Raw genomic sequence first — 20,454 nt, forward strand, 5'->3', positions numbered from 1 at the left:
CCCACAGGCCAGCAGAATAGATAGATTCTTGATTAGTACAGGTGTCCGGGTGCTAGTGGGAAGAAGCAGGGGAGACGGCCTAGGTTGGGAAGGAGAAATGGTGGGAAAAGACCTTGTATGAAATGGTGGACCAGACCCCCCCCGTGAGGGGGCCCGAATGGCCTAATGTCTGCTCTCACGATCACCTCATTTGACCACTAATGAGTATTTAGATACCCCTACCTGTTTGGGCCACTTTCAACCCAGGTCTGGGCATGTTTTTTCAAAGTGTGCTGTGTGGGGAAATCACTGCGCATTTGTTGAACTTGCATCTCATCGGAAGTAAAATGTGTCATCAGTACTTGGCCTCGCCGTGCCTGCTGAAGACAAGATTTCGCAACCGTTTGACGTTTTTTAATTAACACCCCCGTTTCATTTCTTATTATCTCAAAATTCATATCTCAACAAGTCAGGATGTTAAGGGCCTGGGGGGGTCTCCTACGCTGTGCCACCATGTCCACCAAAGCCCTGTCCCACTGTAGGTGATTTTTTTGTCTTTTTTCCGGCAACTTATAGTTGATAGAGGGGCGTGGCCGGGGAGATGGTCGCACAGGTGGACGCGCTGTATGGTCGTGTGTTTGTGCTCCCTCAGGGGGTTGCGTGCCGAAAGGTCGTACCGGGTTTTTTGTCCCTGTGTCGCCACTGGGGATTGTTGGGAGGATGGTCAAGTCGGGTCGGCTGGTAGGTCGTGACCGGTTTTGGGCTCACTGGTGGGGTCGGGGGGTGTGGTGAGATAGTGCCGCGAGAACGGTCCACACACCAAACGGCATGTCATTTGGTGACGGTGCACAGCTCTCGAGGCTCAGACCCCCTCTCACCTCTCCTGGCCACATAGTGATGTGTATTGTTATTCCCCGGGCTACGCGATGATCAAAATCAAAGATAATTAAACGTTCTTGTTAAAAATAATTTTGCGCAGTCACACCGAACATGCCGTGCTCGCAAACTGAACGTGGAAGGGAGGGGGAAGGACTACTAAAACCAGATTTGGGTCGTGGGCCTGGGGGCGACTCAGTCTCTGCAATGGATGATACGAATCCAGAGGGTAGAGGGTCTCTCTGAGCTCTGAGTACACTGAACGTACATGCTATCCTACACTGTGAGTTGCCTCATTAATGATGAGTTTGAAGGTACATGAAAATATGGTTGGTCATGAAGTTACCTAGAGAGTACACATGCGCCTGCAAATGGGTTGTTTGGCTTTTTTGGGGGTTAAACTTTGGCGTTGCAACGGTAATACAAACGCACCTGTCTCCAGATCGGCAAGATTGGTTGTGTAACTTGGGGGTTGTTAATTGGTGGATAGTGAAAAGGGGGCACGGCCTGCAGTGATGGTTTGTTTGGTCTGGGGGGTTATTGTCTGTGGAATGGAAAAGGCACGCGCCTGCAAATGGTTGTTTTGGGTGTGTTGTACGGGTTGGAACAGTGAAAAAGCACTGTGCGCCGGCAAATGGTCTGCTTGGCTGGGTCTGTAGTGTTTGGTTGGAAGTGATAAAAGGCACGGTCCACGTGAGGGGCAAAATGGTTGTTATTGTCTACAATTGGAACAACTTCCGTGTTTACTAACCTATATATTTGGATTTTAGATAAAATGTCTAACCGCGGGACTCTACGGCTGTGAATTTGGGGCCGGACTTACTACTCAGTCGAACACTCCCCCTCATGCATTCCTCAGTGTGCATGAGGTCAAATTCTTCCCATCGACTGAATAAACAAACAAAGTCGTTATTACGTCGGTATTTAAAGGTGAATCATCTCCTCACTTGCATCACGGGGGGGGGAGGGCGGGGTGAACTACGTAGGCTGCCATGCGAAAGCGCCACCACCTTTATCCCAGGTGAGGAAAGGAGGAAAGTTGACTGTATCAAAACCCAAGAACAAGTTTGTGGGATGCTCGTAGCTCTAAGCGAGCAGTGCTGCACTGGATGGTGATGGTCTGGACGGGTCGACCCGACTGTCATGAAGCACTGTGAATCAACATGACCTCAACTGAAGGTCTGTCCTGTACTGGATACACTGGGAGGTCAGTTGGCAGTGGTTTTTGTTTGATCTGGTGGTTTTGAAGGGGGTGGGGTTTTCCAACAACTCAACCACACCTGGTCTTAGGCAGGAATAAGTATAAACCTGCATGTTGTAATGATGGTTGTCCCGTATGCCCCCTCGCATGGAAATGATGGGCTTATGAAACTACATTTGAATGGTGGTGCATTTGATGTGCCCCCTCTTCATATCAAATGGGTAATTACCAACTGACATTTGAATATATGGAGGTGGAACTTTTATCACCCTGGCTTGAAAGCTGGTATGAAACTTGGCACTCATAAAGCATGGTACGTTCAGCAAGTTACATTTTCTCCGCCAACCAATCGGTAACTATGCTATCTATCTATCTCAGCTATGCTATCTATGTCTATCTAGCTAGCTGAGCTAATCTATCTCAATATCTAGCTCTCTATCTCATCTATCTATCTAATCATAACTATCTATAAAATGTCGGTGGCTGGACCCGTTCGGCTGCCAGCTGCCTTTCTTTCCTTTAGGACTCATTTCGCCGTGCTCCCTTCCTGATCAGCTTCCAACAACACACACATGAGCTCAAACCAACAACATTGCGCAAAGACAGGAACAACATGAACTTTTCACGGCTGTCAGCAGGCAGGGGAGGTTACAATTTGAGGGAGGCATGGGAGTGTGCTGTTAAACTTACATTTGGCAACGGCTCTTCAAGTTTTCCATATTGAGGAAAGACACCGTGCAATGGTGGGACATACTTGTGTTTGGGTGCAATCACACCATTGGGTGATGAAGCGAGACCCCACTGGTCCCTGCACTTGCGTGTCATAGTATACTATATCAAAGTGGCTGTGGCTGCCTGCGCCTGCCGCCAGGTCTCCCAGCATGCCAGTTCTTCTTTCTGATATCGCGCGATGCTACCTCATCCTGTCAGCGTTCCAGACAACACTTGCGTCAACACCAAAGTTAGCAAGACAAGGAGACACCTACAGGTATCTCTTGGAGACTTTCACTGCGACTTGAATTTTTTGGGTGGGTCTTGTTGGCAACTCCTGTCAATTATGAAATGTAATTTGCAAGGAATCATCCGTGTGAGTGGCAACTTGCCCAGCCCGCCAGCCGTGAGTGATCTGGGCCAGCACACTGCACTGTCTTGAGAGGAGTATGAACGGGCTAACCTTGTGAGACCAAGAATCCACATATTGGCCCCATAAATGCACCATAAGACTTCAGTCCTGCTGGAGCCAGTATTATTCGTCCCCCTTTTCAAGCACAATCACCAACCCTAAACTGATTCGCTGCCAGAAAGCTCACCCCCCACCTCCACTCAAGGCCGACCCACTATATATTAAATTTGTTGGCTAGGTGTACTACCTTGTGTCGGATGAGCACATGCCTCGTCGGTGTACACATTGGGAACCCCCAACGGGATGCCACAGTCTGAGTTTTCCCGCGATCCCAAGTTGTCCCTGTTTTATTGATGGCATATCGCAAGTGTCTTGTTACCTTGTCCCACCACCCGAAACCTGCAACAGCAAGACCTCATGGCAGCTCGTCTCCTATACACCAAATGGCATCATACGCTCTGTGTATGAAAAATCCAAATTATCCCTCAGCTAAAAACAATTCATCCTCACGCTTCCCAGAGTCCACCAAGACCATGCTTGCACTTGGGTCCCGTATCCGCGTCCCCAAACGCACCTGGCGAGTCCTAATAATAACGCGTAAACATAAAGAATAAACTGGTGCCATAGTAGGCCATAGCTTAACTGCGGGGGCCCCTTCGAGCCTGCCAATTGACCTCACGACATTCAATATGAACAGTAGGCTGATCATCGCCAAACGAAAGACAGACTCGCCTCACCTGCCCTTTCTCAAATCCATACCGCCCATGATCCAAACATAGCGCGCACAAGGCGCCATTACATCTATCTCCCTCTTCAAAATATAGGCCAATAGAAAGCTGCGGGTGCTCCCAGGGAGCTCTCAACTACTTCCTGCGGATTACCAAGAAGATTCGACCACTCTCTGTGTGTGATAAAAAACGTTCTTCCTCATCTCGGATTTTTTTAAAGGATTTTTGCCCCCTTATCCTTCAAGACTGTGACCCCTTTGTCCTGGAGGCCCTGGGGGGGGCTCCCTCAACATCGGGCAACAATCTTCCGCATCTAGCCTGTCCAAACCCTTTAAAATTTTGTAGATGTTTCCTATAACATCCCCGTCAATCTCATCTCCTACTTATCTAGATAGTATAGACACAAGGTCTAGGTCCCATCGTTTCTTCATAAGGACACAGTCCTGGCACTCCCGGAATTCATCTCGGTGAACCGTCTTCTGGGCACCCCTCTATGGCCCAGAATCTCCTTATCCATCAGAATTTGAAGACCAAAACTGTAGCTATACCTCCAGGTGGTGGTGTTCACCAGGTACACACCCCGCGTATACAACTGGCAGAAAACTTTTTGATAAGATTCTATCTATAATGAGTCCTCTCTCAATTCTCTTATCCATTTCACCTCCTCTCAATGGGTTTACCTTTAAAGTTTTCTGATGAATCACATGCCTCAACTCCAATCCGCTGGCAGGCAGCTTGTTCCATACACCATACTCACAACCAAGCACCATACCATGTGTTGAAAAAAAGATACACCACCTCGATATTCCTAATCTAAATCTCTGTTTCCCCTTCACCTCTTGAACCCTACGGTGCCTCCTGTCCTCAGATTCCCCTACTCTGGGCAAGAGACTCCTAGCGCCCCCCGAATCTATCTCAGCTCCTGAATTTATGAAGCACCACCATCTATAGAGAATCTCCCCCATCCGGCGCACTGCGCTCCCCATGTATAGAGACCACCTCACGCGACCACCTGTAATCTCCAAACAATAAAGTTTCTATGTTAAATGGTTGTTGTTTGTCCCTAATCCCATCAACTATACCCCCTCTCAATGGGCGACGCTGGTATCCACCATCCATCACCACCCGTTTACATCTTCGCCCACAAATTATACACGCCAGCACTGAGGTCATGGTTTCCTCACGCTCACGCTACACTCGCGTAATTGGCACAGCAGGTCGAAAACGGAAAGTCCTTCGCAACCCTGTGTCCATCCAGTCACACCTTCTGGCGCCAGATCCATACAACGTTTCCTCCAATCCTTGCGGGGTTGGGAGGGTTCAGCTGATGGCCGCCCGTCCTTATAGACAAGCCAGGGGGCGCCAATGTTCGTTTTATATCCCTGTACTAATGGCCCACCATAAGAGACCATAACAGTTTCACCATTGCACCAGTAAGAATGGATACGCGCAGAGTTAGTATGGCATGAAACAAAAGAAGAAAATATACAGGCTGAATCGCGCAATCTAACTAGTCATACATTATATATAAATTATAATATGGAATCATAAGAAATACACTCCAACAGATATACTTATAATAGTATGTGGACGGGGAGAAATTAGCTACTAAAAATATTTTAAACTCAGAGTAAGGAGCTGGGATAGGAACCACGAGTCGCCATATTATTGTAGTAAATTATGAGACCCCACACTGGAGGATTGCGTGCAGTGTTTTGGTCTCCAATCTCGAGAAGGTGAACGATTAATTGCCCCATAGAGGGAAGTGCAGGAGAATGTTCACCAACTTGGATTTCTGGGATGGTCAGGACTGTCCCCTTAAGGGAAGAAAGACTGGATAGAACTTGGTTATATATTACGGTCTCCTAGACAATTTTTAGGAGCCTTGCTGAGGGGGTAATCTATAAGAAAACCTTACAAATTCCCTTAATGGGTGTTTGGAGCAGGCTTCAGAAAAAGTGCAGGAAGAATTGTTTTATTCCCGAATGTTTAGAGAAGTTCCCCCCGGGACCAAGGGTCAGGCGGGGAGCTGAAAGATAGTAGGCGGGGGACTCCTTACGGGTTTTTAAAACCGAGATGGAGAAGAAAACTTTTTTTCATTTCCACACAAGAGTGGTTGAAAAATCTCGGGAACTCCCTGCTACCGCAAGAGGGTAGGGTCCCGGGCTGCTCCGAATTCAAGTGGCGATAAATTTTACAAGAGGGAAGTTATAATTGTGGCCCTTGTTGGCTTAAGGGGATCTGAGGGTTATGGAAGAGAAGGCAGGTAGAGGGGGAGGGGGGGGGGTGGCGGGAGGATACTGAGGGGGTGTTGGAGTGATCAGCCATGATCAATGATTGAATGGGCGGTTGCACGTCCTCGTTCTAAAACCGGGCCCGGGAATGGGCCTACTTGCCTGGCACTTAATTGTTCCCTATCTTCTATGGTGGTGTGGGGGGGGGGTGTCTATGTGTGGGCATAAATGCTCGAGGTCAACGTACGACAGTATCGTCCTAGAGTCCCAATGGGTGTTATCGAACATTTACACAACCTATATTTACTCTCCCAAAAACTAAAATGAGATAAACTTCTCTCTCGCGCGCGCCAAAGCTCTCACCTCCCTCTTGTGATAAAGGTCAGTCTCAACAAAGGGGGGGGGGGGGAAGAAGCTACATAAAAGCCACCACTCTTTTGTTTGTCTGCGCCTATAAATTTGGCAAAAAATGTCGGGAACGAATATATTAAATCTTCAAAAATTATTTAAAACAAACGCACTACTACTTACCCAGAGTAGAATGGGATGGGAATCATGTTTTGGGGGGATCGGAAAAAGGTAACTCTCTGGAATTTAACATTCGTGGCTTCAAAAGCAACTTAAACTTTACATTATGGGCTTAATGCATCGCGAAAAAAAAAAAGGGGGCTGATACTTAAATTTTGTGGAAAAAAAAAAAAAAAAAAAAAAAAATTGCCTCCAATTACACCAACAAACAAAAATGTGGATTTCAAAAATGTTTGAAAAACACTACAACTTTGGGAGGAGCGTGAGGGGGACTCCTACTAGCAGGTAAAGGTCCACCACCGATCGCTTCCAAACAGACGTTTGGTCTGGGCATTAGTGGAAAACTTATGTCCAAGCATAAAGGTGGCAAATAGTAAAGTAAGAAAGACATAAAGGCTACCAGGACCCGGTAAAAATGGGGGGTGATAAATACAAAATGTATAATAAAAAACACGGTTGGGGTGATAGGCCTTTTTTTGTCGTTTTTTGCGAGTTTTGTGTTTACCATAGAGGGAAGGGAATGAATCCTTCCTTCCTTTTGTTTTTTGTTTTGTTTTTCTTTGCTTGGTCGAGGTGGGTCCTTAAGTTATGGTTTCTTTGGCTTCTTTGATTCTCTAAATGCCTTCCCAAAAAAAGAAAAAATTAAGGAGGTGTCGTTTTCCGCCCCCCCCCTCGCCAACACTTTCCCTGCACCTTCACATGCTTCTTGACTGCTTTACCTTTTCCATACTTCTTCTTTATTTTCTATCCCCCTCTTTAAGCTCAAAAACAAATGAAGTCTGAAAGTGGTAACAAAAACATAAATGTTTAAATAAAAGATAATGCGATGTATTATAATGTTTTGATTCCACTTGTACTGCTAATAAAACAAAAATGAAAAGTAAACACACAACAAAAAAAAATAAAAAAATCTGAAGGAAGGGAAAAACGAGGGGGAGGTCCTTTTTTTCTTTAGGCTGTTGTGACCATGGCGCGGGTTGGAGTGAGAACAACCACTTATTTGCACAGGTGGCCACACTCTAATCCGCCCCTGCACCCCGTCCCCCACTGGATGGGGGCATGCAATGCAAAAGTGCATCAAATCAACGTGTGTCCCAGCGGTTGAGAAGTAGAGCAAAAAAATCGGGGGGGTGAGAGGTAACGGGGGGGTGCAGTGTGCAAAGCGGGGGGGTTTATTTTGGCGGGGGAAAAAGCCTGCGGGAAATCAAGGCCTGTGTTGCCAGAACGTTTTCGGAAGTTTGTGTATTGCACGAAAATGTAAGTGGTGTGCTTATAAGGCTTAAAATAAAGTTTTTACGGTGTAGTGCTATGGCTAGGCCTTGATTTAAATCAGACGCATGGGAGTTATAGAAGCCTGAGGATGCTGTATGTCCTCCCACATTGTACAAAGCATTGGTTTTGAGAACGAAATCTGGTGGGGGGTGGTATGGTGTAATGTAACATTTTGGTTCGCCCAATTACAGGACAGGAATGTCAAAATTTCAAAGAAAATAGGAGAGGAGTTACGTAGGGAGAGATTTACTAGAGAATGGGCTTGTGCCTGGGTGTTCAAACAACAAAAAAAACACCTAAGTTACAGAGAGATGAGGTTTGAATGAAGTTAAGGTCTTTATTCTCTCTGAGAGCGCAGAAAGGTTAAAAGGGGGGGGGACCTGATAGAGGTCCCCTTTAAAATGATGAGAGGGATAGAGGGACAGAGGTTGATGTGTGGAACAAGCTTTTCCCTTTGAGAATAGGGAAGATTCAAAACACGGGACACCTGGGGACTTCAGAATTAAAGGGACAGGAGGGTTTAGGGGTAATATGAGGGGGGAACTTCTTTTACTCAGAAGTGGTAGCGGTGTGGAAAGAACTTTTCCAAGCGGAAAAGGTGGTGGCAGGCAGTTTCATTGGGTATCAGATTAAAAAAAAAATAACAGAGGCTGAGGATGATGACAGGGAATGGGTAAGTGGAATGGAGCGGGTTGGAGTGGGCCTAGTGCAGGGGTTCTGGGGGGGACACTACGGGTGGTGAGAAAAAAACATTTTGGTTGTCTAGTCGGCTGCAACGGACCTTATGTAGGGCCTCGAGATGGCCTGTTTACCTGCATGCTTTAAGTGTACTATGCCGTTAAAGTTTAATTTCCGGAGTAGACGAAAGTTAGGTGAAAGGGGTTCACTTGATCTCGCACAACAGTAAAGTTTCAGCGTGCTGAGGGTTTCCCGCCTGCCTGTCATTCTTTTTTTTATAGGACATCCGATGGGAAGCCTGGACTGTCACTTTGGAAACGGCTTGGCATGGTCCTCACCGGCGCGCGAGACACGATTTTTCCAGTTCCAGCATGTTTTTTTCGGTCTGCCTTGACGATTGTTTTCCAAGGGGGGGGGGCATCTTGCAGTCATTCTTAAAAAAACATGTTCACACGGACAAAAAAGGTCGCTGGTCCGCTGGTCGGGGTCCGCGTGCCACCTCTTAGAATAATCGGGGTTGTCAGTTTTCTGGGCACACCATGTATGTAAGGGGAAAAAGTATATTGTCAAAAGGCCTTGAAAAAACGGTTTTAGAGAAACGATTTACGAGGATGTTTGTCCAGGGGGGAACTAGAGGGTGTTGTGAATCTACGCACGGAGAGGGTGTGTGTGGACCATAGCTGGGGTTTCTCTATTTCCCTTTGGGGAGGGGAGAAAAGGACTGAGGGGTGATCTTTTGACAGGAGATTCAGAAGAACAAAAAAAAATCATGAGATGAATAGGATCGGGGTTACGCAACCCAGGGGGGTTCTCTTGCCCCAGATTCAGGGGGGAATGTGCGAGGACCAAGAGGGACATATAGCTTCAAGGTGGAAGAGGGAATAAAGGGTTTTTAAATAGGAAGAAACTGGAGGGGCAAACAAAAACCTTCGTATCAAAAATCTAGTAGGTATGTTGACAAAAACCCTCCTGAATTTCCGTGTCGGAGCGATGGGGGCGGGGTGCCCAAGCCCGTGTGGCGGGAAATTTTTGGGGCGCTTTGTTAGAGGGGGGGCGGGTTTCAAAAAAAAAAACGCCAGATTTTTTACTAGGGCTGGTTGCAAATCGAAAAAATGTTCAAGGCCCAGTAAATTCTTTGAACGGAAAAATCGGCTGAAGAGGAGCGCGTCGCGTTTCAAAGGTATTATTAGGGTGTGGTGGGCTGTTTTTTAATAGCCGTGTATAAGAGTTAGGTAGTTAAAAACAATCCACTGTTCTAAACCCGGCACCCAAACCTCCTCGTGCAAGACCCAGGGTGTTTATAAGAGTGCGGGGGCCAATAAAAAACAGGTATGTACCTTATTTTTTACATTAAAATGGGCTCTTACTTAAAGATAACCCTGGTGATTAAAGTGTGCCTAAAAAAAAAAAAATAGCGAGTAGTGTTCCATGGGTTTTTGGCTTCTTTAAAAATCCCGCAAGTATGTTTTGTCCTCTTGGGCATTGGAGGCACAACATCCAGCGTGGCGAATGTGGAACGTTTCTAGAACCTACGGAGTTTCACGGAGGAATCCCCCAACTAGGGGGGGAAGGAGCCGCATTTAAAATTGACGCTTTAATTTTACAGGGCACAATTGAAACCACTTGTAAAATTTTCCTTCTCAGTTTGGTGCCTATAAAGTTAAATTTGGAATGTAATGAGAGCTTTAAAAATCGGGGTTATTGTGAAGTATGTTACGTGAACCATCAAGCCGACTTAAGTTTGGTGACAGCGGTGGGGGGCGTGTGCCTATGTTTAAAAAACGGTGTTGCATTAGTTTATTAAGAAATGGGTGGAGTATATTTTAGATATAGTAGAGGTGGAGTGCTATTGTGAATCGTTTGAAATTTGCTTGAACAAAACACTTTTGGTGGGTAACTAACTAATTGTATATGCTTTAATTTAAGGTTCCATCCCAGTTATGTGATATTTTTGGATGTTTGTTTCAGGAATGGTTGTCAATTAACGATAAAACAGAAAAATTTCCAATTCACGTTTCTCGTGTACAGATCTTTAAGAAGGTTAAAGTGTATGGGCTTTATGGTATGACCTGGTTCGGCTCAGGATAACAGGCTTTTTTGGTATATGGTCATCCGTTGAGCTGCAAAGTCAATCGGTACAAAAGCTTGCTTAATTTGTTCCGAGTATTGGAAAAAAAAGGGCATTACACCTTTTTTAAAATGTACTTGAGATATGAAACTTGGGGGGGGAATGTAGGGTGGTTCAAAATGTAACTGATTTATTGTTATAAGCTTTACAATGCCTTGGACTGGGATGCAAACATTACAGAGCTGACTGGATTTGTTTGTAAATCTCAAAAATGTTCTGTAACGACATTGGCGGTGTCAGCGCAATAAAGGGCGGTTGGTCTTTATACAAATTTGTGTGCTGCCGAAGCAAATTAAGGCTACGGAGGGTTAGGGCGACTTTGGGAGTGTGTGAGGGGGAAAAAAAACAAGGATCTCAGAAAAAAAAAAACCCCACGAGGGTTCAAGGGGGAGGAAGTTGCCAAAAACACAAAAAAAAAAAAACCTTCACACAGGGGGGAACAGTTCCTGTAGTCCCAGGAGATTTTCGATCGACCCAGTGGGGTCTCCGGCGCTTTGTGAAGGCGCTGGGAGGCAGACATCTCATACCGCTGAACACTGGCACCGTGGTTGTTGGAGTTCTAAACGGTGTCCATTCATTGGCCCCCACGGTTGGCTTTGCCCACAATCCCCTTGCTTGCTTTAAATTTTCATAGGACAAACATGGAAAATTTAGTTGGCAGGAGGGAGGGGCCAGCGGCCCCTTTCGAGCCACCCAAGCAGACAGCCAATGTCCATTTAGTGATCATCGCCAATCAAATCAAAACACGTGTTGGCATGCCCCGGCGTTCTTTTCCCCATTAAACCCTTTGAACTACACTAGCCCTAAGGCCCTAGAGCTCTATCATAAAACCATATTATAAAACAATAAACCATATATAAAAACAATTACAGCACGGGAAAAAAAAGGGGTGGGCCAGGGGCCATTCTCGCCATTAACAAGGCCGTCCTGTTGCCGAACAACAACTTTTGTTTTTCCTCCTTAGTCCCCAACCTGGCTGGCCATCATACCCTTTCACCCATACCATAAGAGGGCCCTTTTCTCAATCCATATGGGGCATCCCTATGCCCAAATTAATTTTAACATGATAACCGGGAGAGTTGGGGTACAAACCACGGGAAACTGGGCCTCCACCACTTCCACTGGAAGCTCAGGCTCATTCCCACACCACCGCTTACCACTCTCTGAGTAAAAAAGAAGTTCCCACCAGTCATATTTACCCCTAAAAAATTCTGGGCCCTTTAATTTCTGAAGTGGTCATTCCCTCTTCACTCTTTTTGAAATCTTCCCCTATTTCTCAAAGGAAAAAAAAAAAAGCTTGGTCCACATAATTCAAAACTCTGTTCTTTCCCTAGTCCCTCTTCATCAATGTTTTAAAAAGGACCTCTATCAAGTTCCCCCTTTAACTCTGGCGCTGCGAACGCCCGAGGAGGATTAAAAGCGTCGGGGACCTAAATATTTCAAAACAAAGAACATATCTCTGGTAACTTAGGTTGTTGGAAACCAGGGGGCCAAAACATTTTTCTAGTTAAATATCCTCTCCCTCGTACCTCTCTCTATTTTGGTTGACATCCATGGGTTGGGGCCTGCATTTAGGAGGTATTAGGAGGATCCAAAACGCGGGAATTCTTAATCCCTCCTTCGTTGACCTTGGGCCATTCACTGCCCTCTGTGTCGAGTGTCTAGATTTCCAGGCAATTCACAACTTCGGGGGGGGGGGGGGGGGTCGGGTGCAAAAAAAAAAAAAAAATTCTCACCATCCCCAGTCTTAAAATGGCCGGGGGGTCACCTTTTATGCTAAAGACTGTGAGGGTTCCGCGGGGACTCGGACGCACCCGCTTTAAATTTTATATGTTTCTATAAGAGCCCCTCATCCTCTATACTTCTGAAATTAAGGTGGGGGTCCTAGGCTTTTCATCCCTTTCCTCATATGGAACAGTTCGCGCCCGTGTTTCAGAATTGACCGGACTTTTTAAAACCTCGTCCAAATACTCTTCCAAACGAGAGTCCAAGCTGTGGTCTTAACGTTTTCCCATGTACGGCCGACTTAATTACTACTCTAGACTCTACTGGTGGCCTTTAGGAGGGGTCGAGTGATCTTTTCATCCGGTCGGCGCGGGGGGGTTCGAGTGGATGTGGGTTCTTTCAGCGACACGGCTGGGTCTGTGTTGGCCCGGGACAAACACGACTGTTAAGCGGGGGGGGGCGTGGCAACAAAAAAAAACTAGTGGAGTTTAGGCCATTGACAGGGGCAAAAACGTTCTACGAGGTGAATTAGGCCATTCGAACCTCATCAAGAGTTTGAAGTAAGCGCCTACAGGCGCCATATAACATGCTAACATTACAGGGGGGCGGGGGGGGGCGGGGGGGGGAGGGGGCGGGGTCGGCGGGGGGGCCGGGGGGTGCGCGGCGGGGGGGGGTAAAGCCGACCACCCCCCCCCCCCACGCGGGGGATATAACCATATAACAACCACCACGACCAACCAGGGGGGGGAGGAAAACAAACAGGCCCATTCTCGGGCCCTACAATGTCCATGCCGAAAAACAATCTTTTTCCACCCCCTTAGTTCCCAGCCTTACCTGCAACCGTCATACCAATAAAAACCCCTCCAATGTCATTGCTCATCCATATTACTAGCCCCCCAATTTAGTTTTTTAAATGATACCAATGAAAACCTGGCCTCCAACCACTTCCACTGGAGCCTCATTCCACACGGGGCCGCCAACCCCACTCTCTGATCAGAAGTTGGCCCCCTCATAATAACCCCTAAACTTCTGTCCCTTAGGTTCTGAAAGGTCACTGTCCTCGTTTGTTTGAAATCTTCCCCTGCTATTCCTCAAAGGTGAAAAAGGGGCTTTGGGTCCACAATCAACTCTGTCTATCCCTCTGCGAATTCATTTTAAAAGAGCCTCTATCTGTGTCCCCCCTCTTAAACGCTTCTGCGCTCCAGAGAATAAAGTGACCCTAACGTATTCAAACCTATCTCTGTAACTGTAGCTTGTTGAAAACCCAGGCAAAGTCTAGTGTAGGTAAAATCTCCTCTGTACTCTCTCTTTCTATTTTTTGGTGAGATCAGGAGCCTTCCGTAGTTTTTAATTGGGCGAACCAAAAGGTTGGTGTGTCCACCGCTGTGGGGACTCCAGGGGGAAATGGTCTCGAAGCCCAATGCCTTGTACAAATTTAGTAACAATTACACTTTTCGCCAGGGAGCTGCAATTACCGAAACAACATTTGCCCACATTTAATTGCGGAGAGGGGCAGTGTGTGCCTTACACAAACTGTGGTGTTGGTACGCGTGAGGCGCTCTACCCGGGGAAAAGGCGTCGGTGGGCAGGGGGGGGGGCCAGCGTTGGGGAATACTGGGGGGCGGAGCAATTTTTGGGCCCCGTATCTGAGGGAAGGGGATTTGTGCTGGCTCTGGAGCCATAAAATGCCCCTTGATCCCTATTGACATTATGTAGGAATTAGTAGCAGAATTTAGGCAAATTCGGCCCATACCAGGTCTACTCCATTGGCCTCTCAACCACATAGAAAAACATAGATAAAACATAGAAAAACATAGAACATTTGAAAAAAGGTGGGGTTGAGGGGGAGTATTGCCATTCGGCCCTTCGAAGGCCTGCACCGCCCATTCAATATGATCATGGCTTGATCATCCAACTCAGTATACCGTTACCTGGGCCTTCTCTCGTCCAATACCCCCCGCGCGATATCCCCTTAGCCACACAAGGCCCACATCTAACTCCCTCTTAAAAAATAGCCAATGAAAAAACTGGCCTCAACTACCCTCTGTGGCAGAGAGTTCCAGAGATTCACCACTCTCTGTGTGAAAAAGGTTCTTCTCATCTCGGTTTTAAAGGATTTCCCCCTTATCCTTAAGCTGTGACCCCTTGTCCTGGACTTCCCTAACATCGGGAACAATCTTCCTGCATCTAGCCTGTCCAACCCCTTAAGGAATTTTGTAAGTTTCTATAAGATCCCCTCTCAATCTCCTAAATTCTAGAGAGTATAAACCAAGTCTATCCAGTCTCTTTCTTCATTTAAAGGACGTCGCTGACAATCCCAGGAACCAGAATCTGTTTGGTGAAACCGTCTCTGCACTTCTCCCTCTATGGCAATAATGTCCTTCCTCCTCAGATTTGGAGGTGTGTGGCCAAAACTGTTACGCAAATACTCCAGGTGTGGTGGGGGTCTCACCAAGACCTGTATACACTGCAGTAGGAACTTCCCTGCTTCCTATACTCAAATCCTTTTTGCAATGAAAAGCTAACATACCATTCGCTTTCCCTTTTACTGCCTGCTGCACCGCATGCCTACCTTCAATGAAACTGGTGTACCATGACAGCAGGGTCGCTGCAGTCCTTTCTGAATCTCCCCCTTTTCCAATCGGCCACCATTAGATAATAGTCTGCTTTCCCGTTTTTGCCACCAAAATGGATAACCTCACATTTATCCACATTATACTGCATCTGCCAAACATTTTCCCACTCACCCAGCCTATCCAAGTCACCTTGCAGTTTCCTAGCATCCTCCTCACAGCGAACACTGCCCCCCAGCTTAGTGTCATTCCGGGAAAAACTTGGAGGATATTGGGATTTTCATTTATTCCTCCATCCCATGAAATCTATCTTCTGCTTCTTAACCACCCCATTCCTCTGCCTTCTTCCCCATAACCCCAGCCACCCGCAACCAATCAAGAATCTACCTATCTCTGCCTCAAAATATCCACTGGCTTGACTTCCATGGCTTCTGTGGCAAATGATTCACCACCCTCTGACTAAAGAAATTCCTCCTCATCTCCGTCCAAAAGGAATGTTCTTTAATTGTGAGGCTGTGTGCCCTCTGGGGGGTCCTACTACTCTTCCACTAGTGGAAAAAACACTCCTCTCTCCACATCGGGTCCTCTATCCAAGCCTTTCACTATCGGTAAGTGAAAGTGGGCGCATTTGTGTGCCGCATGTGCGGAGGGCTGTTCTAGGGATTGTGTGCGCATTGCGCAGGGGGACCATTCATCCCGGGAGTGTGGGCGCATGTGTGCAAAGTTTTTCGGGGCGGGAAAACAACTCAGCCATGTTTGCCAGACGTTTTCTCTGAGTTTTGTGTATTGCAGAAATAAGTTTGAAAGCTTAAGCTAAAGCTTAAATAAAGTTAAGTTCATTACGAGTAGTGAAAGTTTTTTCATTTTTATCTCACAACAGTAAGTTTCAGTGAGGTTTCCCCCTATTCTCAGTTCATTGTGTTTTTTTATAAGCATCTATTGAAGGCACTGTCACTTTAGACTGAGGCCCAGTGCAAAAAATTTGAGGAACAGCATCTCATATTTCGTTTTTGGGCAGCTTGCAACCCCACGGTATGAACATTGACTTTCTCTAACTTCAAGTAACCATATAACCCATATAACCATATAACAATTTTACAGCACGGAAACAGGCCATCTCGGCCCTACAAGTCCATGGCCGAACAAATTTTTTTTTCCCTTAGTCCCACCTGCCTGCCACTCATACCATAACCCTTCCATTCTGGGGGGGGGGGTTTCTCATCCATATGCCTATCCAATTTATTTTTAAAAAACAATGATACCAATGAACCTGCCTCCACCACCTTTCACTGGAAGCTCATTCCACAACCGCTACCACTCTCTCTGAGTAAAGAAGTTTCCCCCTCATATTACCCCTAAACTTCTGTCCTTAATTCTGAAGTCATGTTCCTCTTGTTTGAAATCTTCCCTATTCTCAAAAGTGAGGAAAAGCTTGTCCACATCGCTCAACTCTGTCTATCCCTCTCGAATCATTTTAAGTCAACTTTATCAAGACCTCTATCAGGTCCCCCCTTAACCTTCTGTGCTCCAGAGAATAAAGACCTAACTTATTCAACCTTTCTCTGTAACTTAGTTGTTGAAACCCAGGCAACATTCTAGTAAATCTCCTCTGTACTCTCTCTATTTTGTTGACATCCTTCCTATAATTGGGCGACCCAAAATTGTACACCATACTCCAGAATTTGGTCTCACCAATGCCTTGTACAATTTTAACATTACATCCCAGCTTCTATACTCAATGCTCTGATTTATAAAGGCTAGCATACCAAAAGCTTTCTTTACCACCCTATCTATATGAGATTCCACCTTCAAGGAACTATGCATGGTTATACCCAGATCCCTCTGTTCAACTGTATTCTTCAAATTCCCTACCATTTACCATGTACGTCCTATTTTGATTTGTCCTGCCAAGGTGTAGCACCTCACATTTATCAGCATTAAACTCCATATGCCATCTTTCAGCCCATTTTTCCAATATGGCCCTAGTAAATTCCAAAAGTAGCCCTTGTTTTTCCCTCCCTCCTCCATCTTTCCCCTCCCCCACCAAAGTCGTTGTACTGGATTGTAAAGTCGTCTTGTTGGAGGTCTCATTGTCTGTAACTAATTTTCACCTAGCCCACAGCTATGGGGGAGGGGATGGAGAGAGAGGGGAAGCAAGGGGGTTAAATGAAATTAGAGAAATCATTCATATTTCATACCACGGGGGTGTAACTCGGATGCATAAAAGGACACAGAGTGCTGGAGTAACTCAGCGGGTCAGGCAGCATCTGTGGAGAACATGGATAGGTGACGTTTCACAGAGTGCTGGAGTAACTCAGCGGGTCAGGCAGCCTCTGTGGAGAACAGGGATAGGTGACGTTTTACAGAGTGCTGGAGTAACTCAGTGGGTCAGGCAGCATCTGTGGAGAACATGGATAGGTGACGTTTTACAGAGTGCTGGAGTAACTCAGCGGGTCAGGCAGCATCTGTGGAGAACATGGATAGGTGACGTTTTACAGAGTGCTGGAGTAACTCAGCGGGTCAGGCAGCATCTGTGGAGAACATGGATAGGGTACGTTTCACAGAGTGCTGGAGTAACTCAGCGGGTCAGGCAGCATCTGTGGAGAACATGGATAGGTGACGTTTCACAGAGTGCTGGAGTAAATCAGCGGGTCAGGCAGCATCTGTGGAGAACATGGATAGGTGACGTTTCACAGAGTGCGGAGTAACTCAGCGGGTCAGGCAGCATCTGTGGAGAACATGGATAGGTGATGTTTCACAGAGTGCTGGAGTAACTCAGCGGGTCAGGCAGCATCTGTGGAGAACATGGATAGGTGACGTTTCACAGAGTGCTGGAGTAACTCAGCGGGTCAGGCAGCATCGCTGGAGAACATGGATAGGTGACGTTTCACAGAGTGCTGGAGTAACTCAGCGGGTCAGGCAGCATCTGTGGAGAACATGGATAGGTGACGTTTCACAGAGTGCTGGAGTAACTCGGCGGGTCAGGCAGCATCTCTGGAGAACATGGATAGGAGACGTTTCTGTTCGGGACCCTTCTTCAGGCTGATAGTTTGTCGGGGAAGAAGATAGCTAGAAATGGTGCATATCTTTCATTGATTTGTTGTGTATCTCGCCACATCACCGTCTATATCTGTGGTTTCGCACTGCCCTGACTTTCAGCCTGAAGAAGGGTGGAGTCCCGAAACATCACCCATTCCCTTCTCTCCAGAGATACTGCCTGTCCCGCTGAGTTACTCCAGCTGCTTGTGTCTATCTTCTCCTCCACAAGTTCCGCTCACCTTCGCGAACTTTGAGGCATCGGTGTTGGAAATAAAAGCCAGCCCGGCATCCATGAACACATGCACATTGTCCATTCCTCCACCAAAACTGCAGCCAAGATCGTAGGAGTTCATTCGTTCGAATAACTACAACCAAACACATTATACAGACACATTGGTCAGCCACACGTGAAATTAGTTTAACTCTAATTAACTCTAATTTAACTTTAACTGAGTATAGGAGCAGAGGAGGGTTCTACTGCAGTTGTACAGGGTCTTGGTGAGACCACACCTGGAGTATTGCGTACAGTTTTTGGTCTCCAAATCTGAGGAAGGACATTATTGCCATAGAGGGAGTGCAGAGACGGTTCACCAGCTGATTCCTGGGATGTCAGGACTGTCTTATGAAGAAAGACTGGATAGACTTGGTTTATACTCTCTAGAATTTAGAAGATTGAGAGGGGATCTTATAGAAACTTACAAAATTCTTGAGGGGTTGGACAGGCTAGATGCGGGAAGATTGTTCCCGATGTTGGGGAAGTCCAGGACAAGGGGTCACAGCTTAAGGATAAGGGGGAAATCCTTTAAAACCGAGATGAGAAGAACTTTTTTTCACACAGAGAGTGGTGAATCTCTGGAACTCTCTGCCACAGAGGGTAGTAGTTGAGGCCACAGTTCATTGGCTATATTTAAGAGGGAGTTAGATGTGGCCCTTGTGGCTAAGGGGATCAGGGGGTATGGAGAGAAGGCAGGTACGGGATACTGAGTTGGATGATCAGCCATGATCATATTGAATGGCGGTGCAGGCTCGAAGGGCCAAATGGCCTACTCCTGCACCTAATTTCTATGTTTCTATGTTTCTATGTTAACTCTGCACGCTGTTTGGCACAAATATTCTGGCCGAAGTTCCTGTTCCTGTGCAATACTGTTTAGTTTAGTTCACTTTGCAGATACAGCGCAAAAACAGGCCCTTCGAACCACCGGGTCCATGCCATCCAGCGATCCCCGCACACTAACACTATCCTATACACACTATGTGCACGTCTTTGGAATGTGGGAGGAAACCAAAGATCTCGGAGAAAACCCACGCAGGTCACAGGGAGAACGTGCAAACTCCGTACAGACAGCGCCCGTAGTCAGGATCAAACCCGGGTCTCTGCCGCTGCAAGGGCTGTAAGGCGGCAACTCTACCGCTGCGCCTCAGTGGCCGCCCTGTTCTATGTTCCAGAACAAACAGAGAACGTGGAAAAGTATAGCACAGCAACAGGCCCTTCGGCCCTCAATGTCTTGCCGAACATGCTGCCAAAACAGTTCCCGATGTTGGGAGAGCTCAGATCCAGGTGCCACACAGTTCAGGAATAAGGGGTAAGCCATTTAGAACTGAGACGAGGAAAAACGTTTTCATCCAGGGAGTTGTGAATCTGTAGAATTCTCCGCCTCAGAGGGTGGTGGAGGCCGGTTCTCTGGATACTTTCAAGAGAGATAGATACTCTTAAAGATAGCGGAGTCAGGGGATATGGGGAGAAGGCAGGAACGTGATACTGATTGTGGATGATCAGCAATGATCACGGTGAATGGCGGTGCTGGCTCGAAGGGCCGAATGGCCGACTCCTGCACCTATTGTCTATTGTCTATTGACGTTTGCCTGCACTTGATCCATTTCCCTGCATATCCATCTGTATGCCTGTTAAACGCCACTATCGTATCTGCCTACATCACCCCCCTGGAAGCGCGTTCCAGGCACGCACCACCACCACCACCCGTGTTTAAAAAACTTGGCCCGCTCATCCCCATGTCTATCCTGCCAGGGCTTGAGGACCTGAACTATAGGAAATATAGGGAAAATTGGATTAGTAAGTATGCAGATGATACCAAGATAGGGGGTGTTGTGGATAATGAAGAGGATTTCCAAAGTCTACAGAGTGATTTAGGCCATTTGGAAAAATGGGCTGAAAGATGGCAGATGGAGTTTAATGCTGATAAATGTGACGTGCTACACCTTGGCAGGACAAATCAAAATAGGACGTACATGGTAAATGGTAGGGAATTGAAGAATACAGTTGAACAGAGGGATCTGGGTATAACCGTGCATAGTTCCTTGAAGGTGGAATCTCATATAGATAGGGTGGTAAAGAAAGCTTTTGGTATGCTA

The 20,454-nt window shown here is 46.7% G+C and overlaps 1 protein-coding gene across 1 annotated transcript in view; it reads right to left on the bottom strand.

Annotated features, from left to right (window-relative positions):
• Positions 1-1,678: 1,678 nt before the first annotated feature.
• LOC129715251 (complement C3-like) overlaps positions 1,679-20,454 on the bottom strand; it is a gene marked incomplete at its 3' end in the record, with an annotated part of 52,692 nt that continues 33,916 nt past the window's right edge. The window contains exons 14-16 of the mRNA XM_055665107.1: positions 18,324-18,449; positions 3,690-3,763; positions 1,679-1,743 (exon numbers count right to left, since the gene is read on the bottom strand). Of these exons, the coding sequence (XP_055521082.1) occupies positions 1,679-1,743; positions 3,690-3,763; positions 18,324-18,449 (265 nt within the window). The remainder of the gene's footprint in view (positions 1,744-3,689; positions 3,764-18,323; positions 18,450-20,454) is intronic.

This window comes from Leucoraja erinacea, unplaced genomic scaffold (assembly GCF_028641065.1).
Source record: "Leucoraja erinacea ecotype New England unplaced genomic scaffold, Leri_hhj_1 Leri_1077S, whole genome shotgun sequence".
Classification (NCBI taxonomy): domain Eukaryota; kingdom Metazoa; phylum Chordata; class Chondrichthyes; order Rajiformes; family Rajidae; genus Leucoraja; species Leucoraja erinaceus.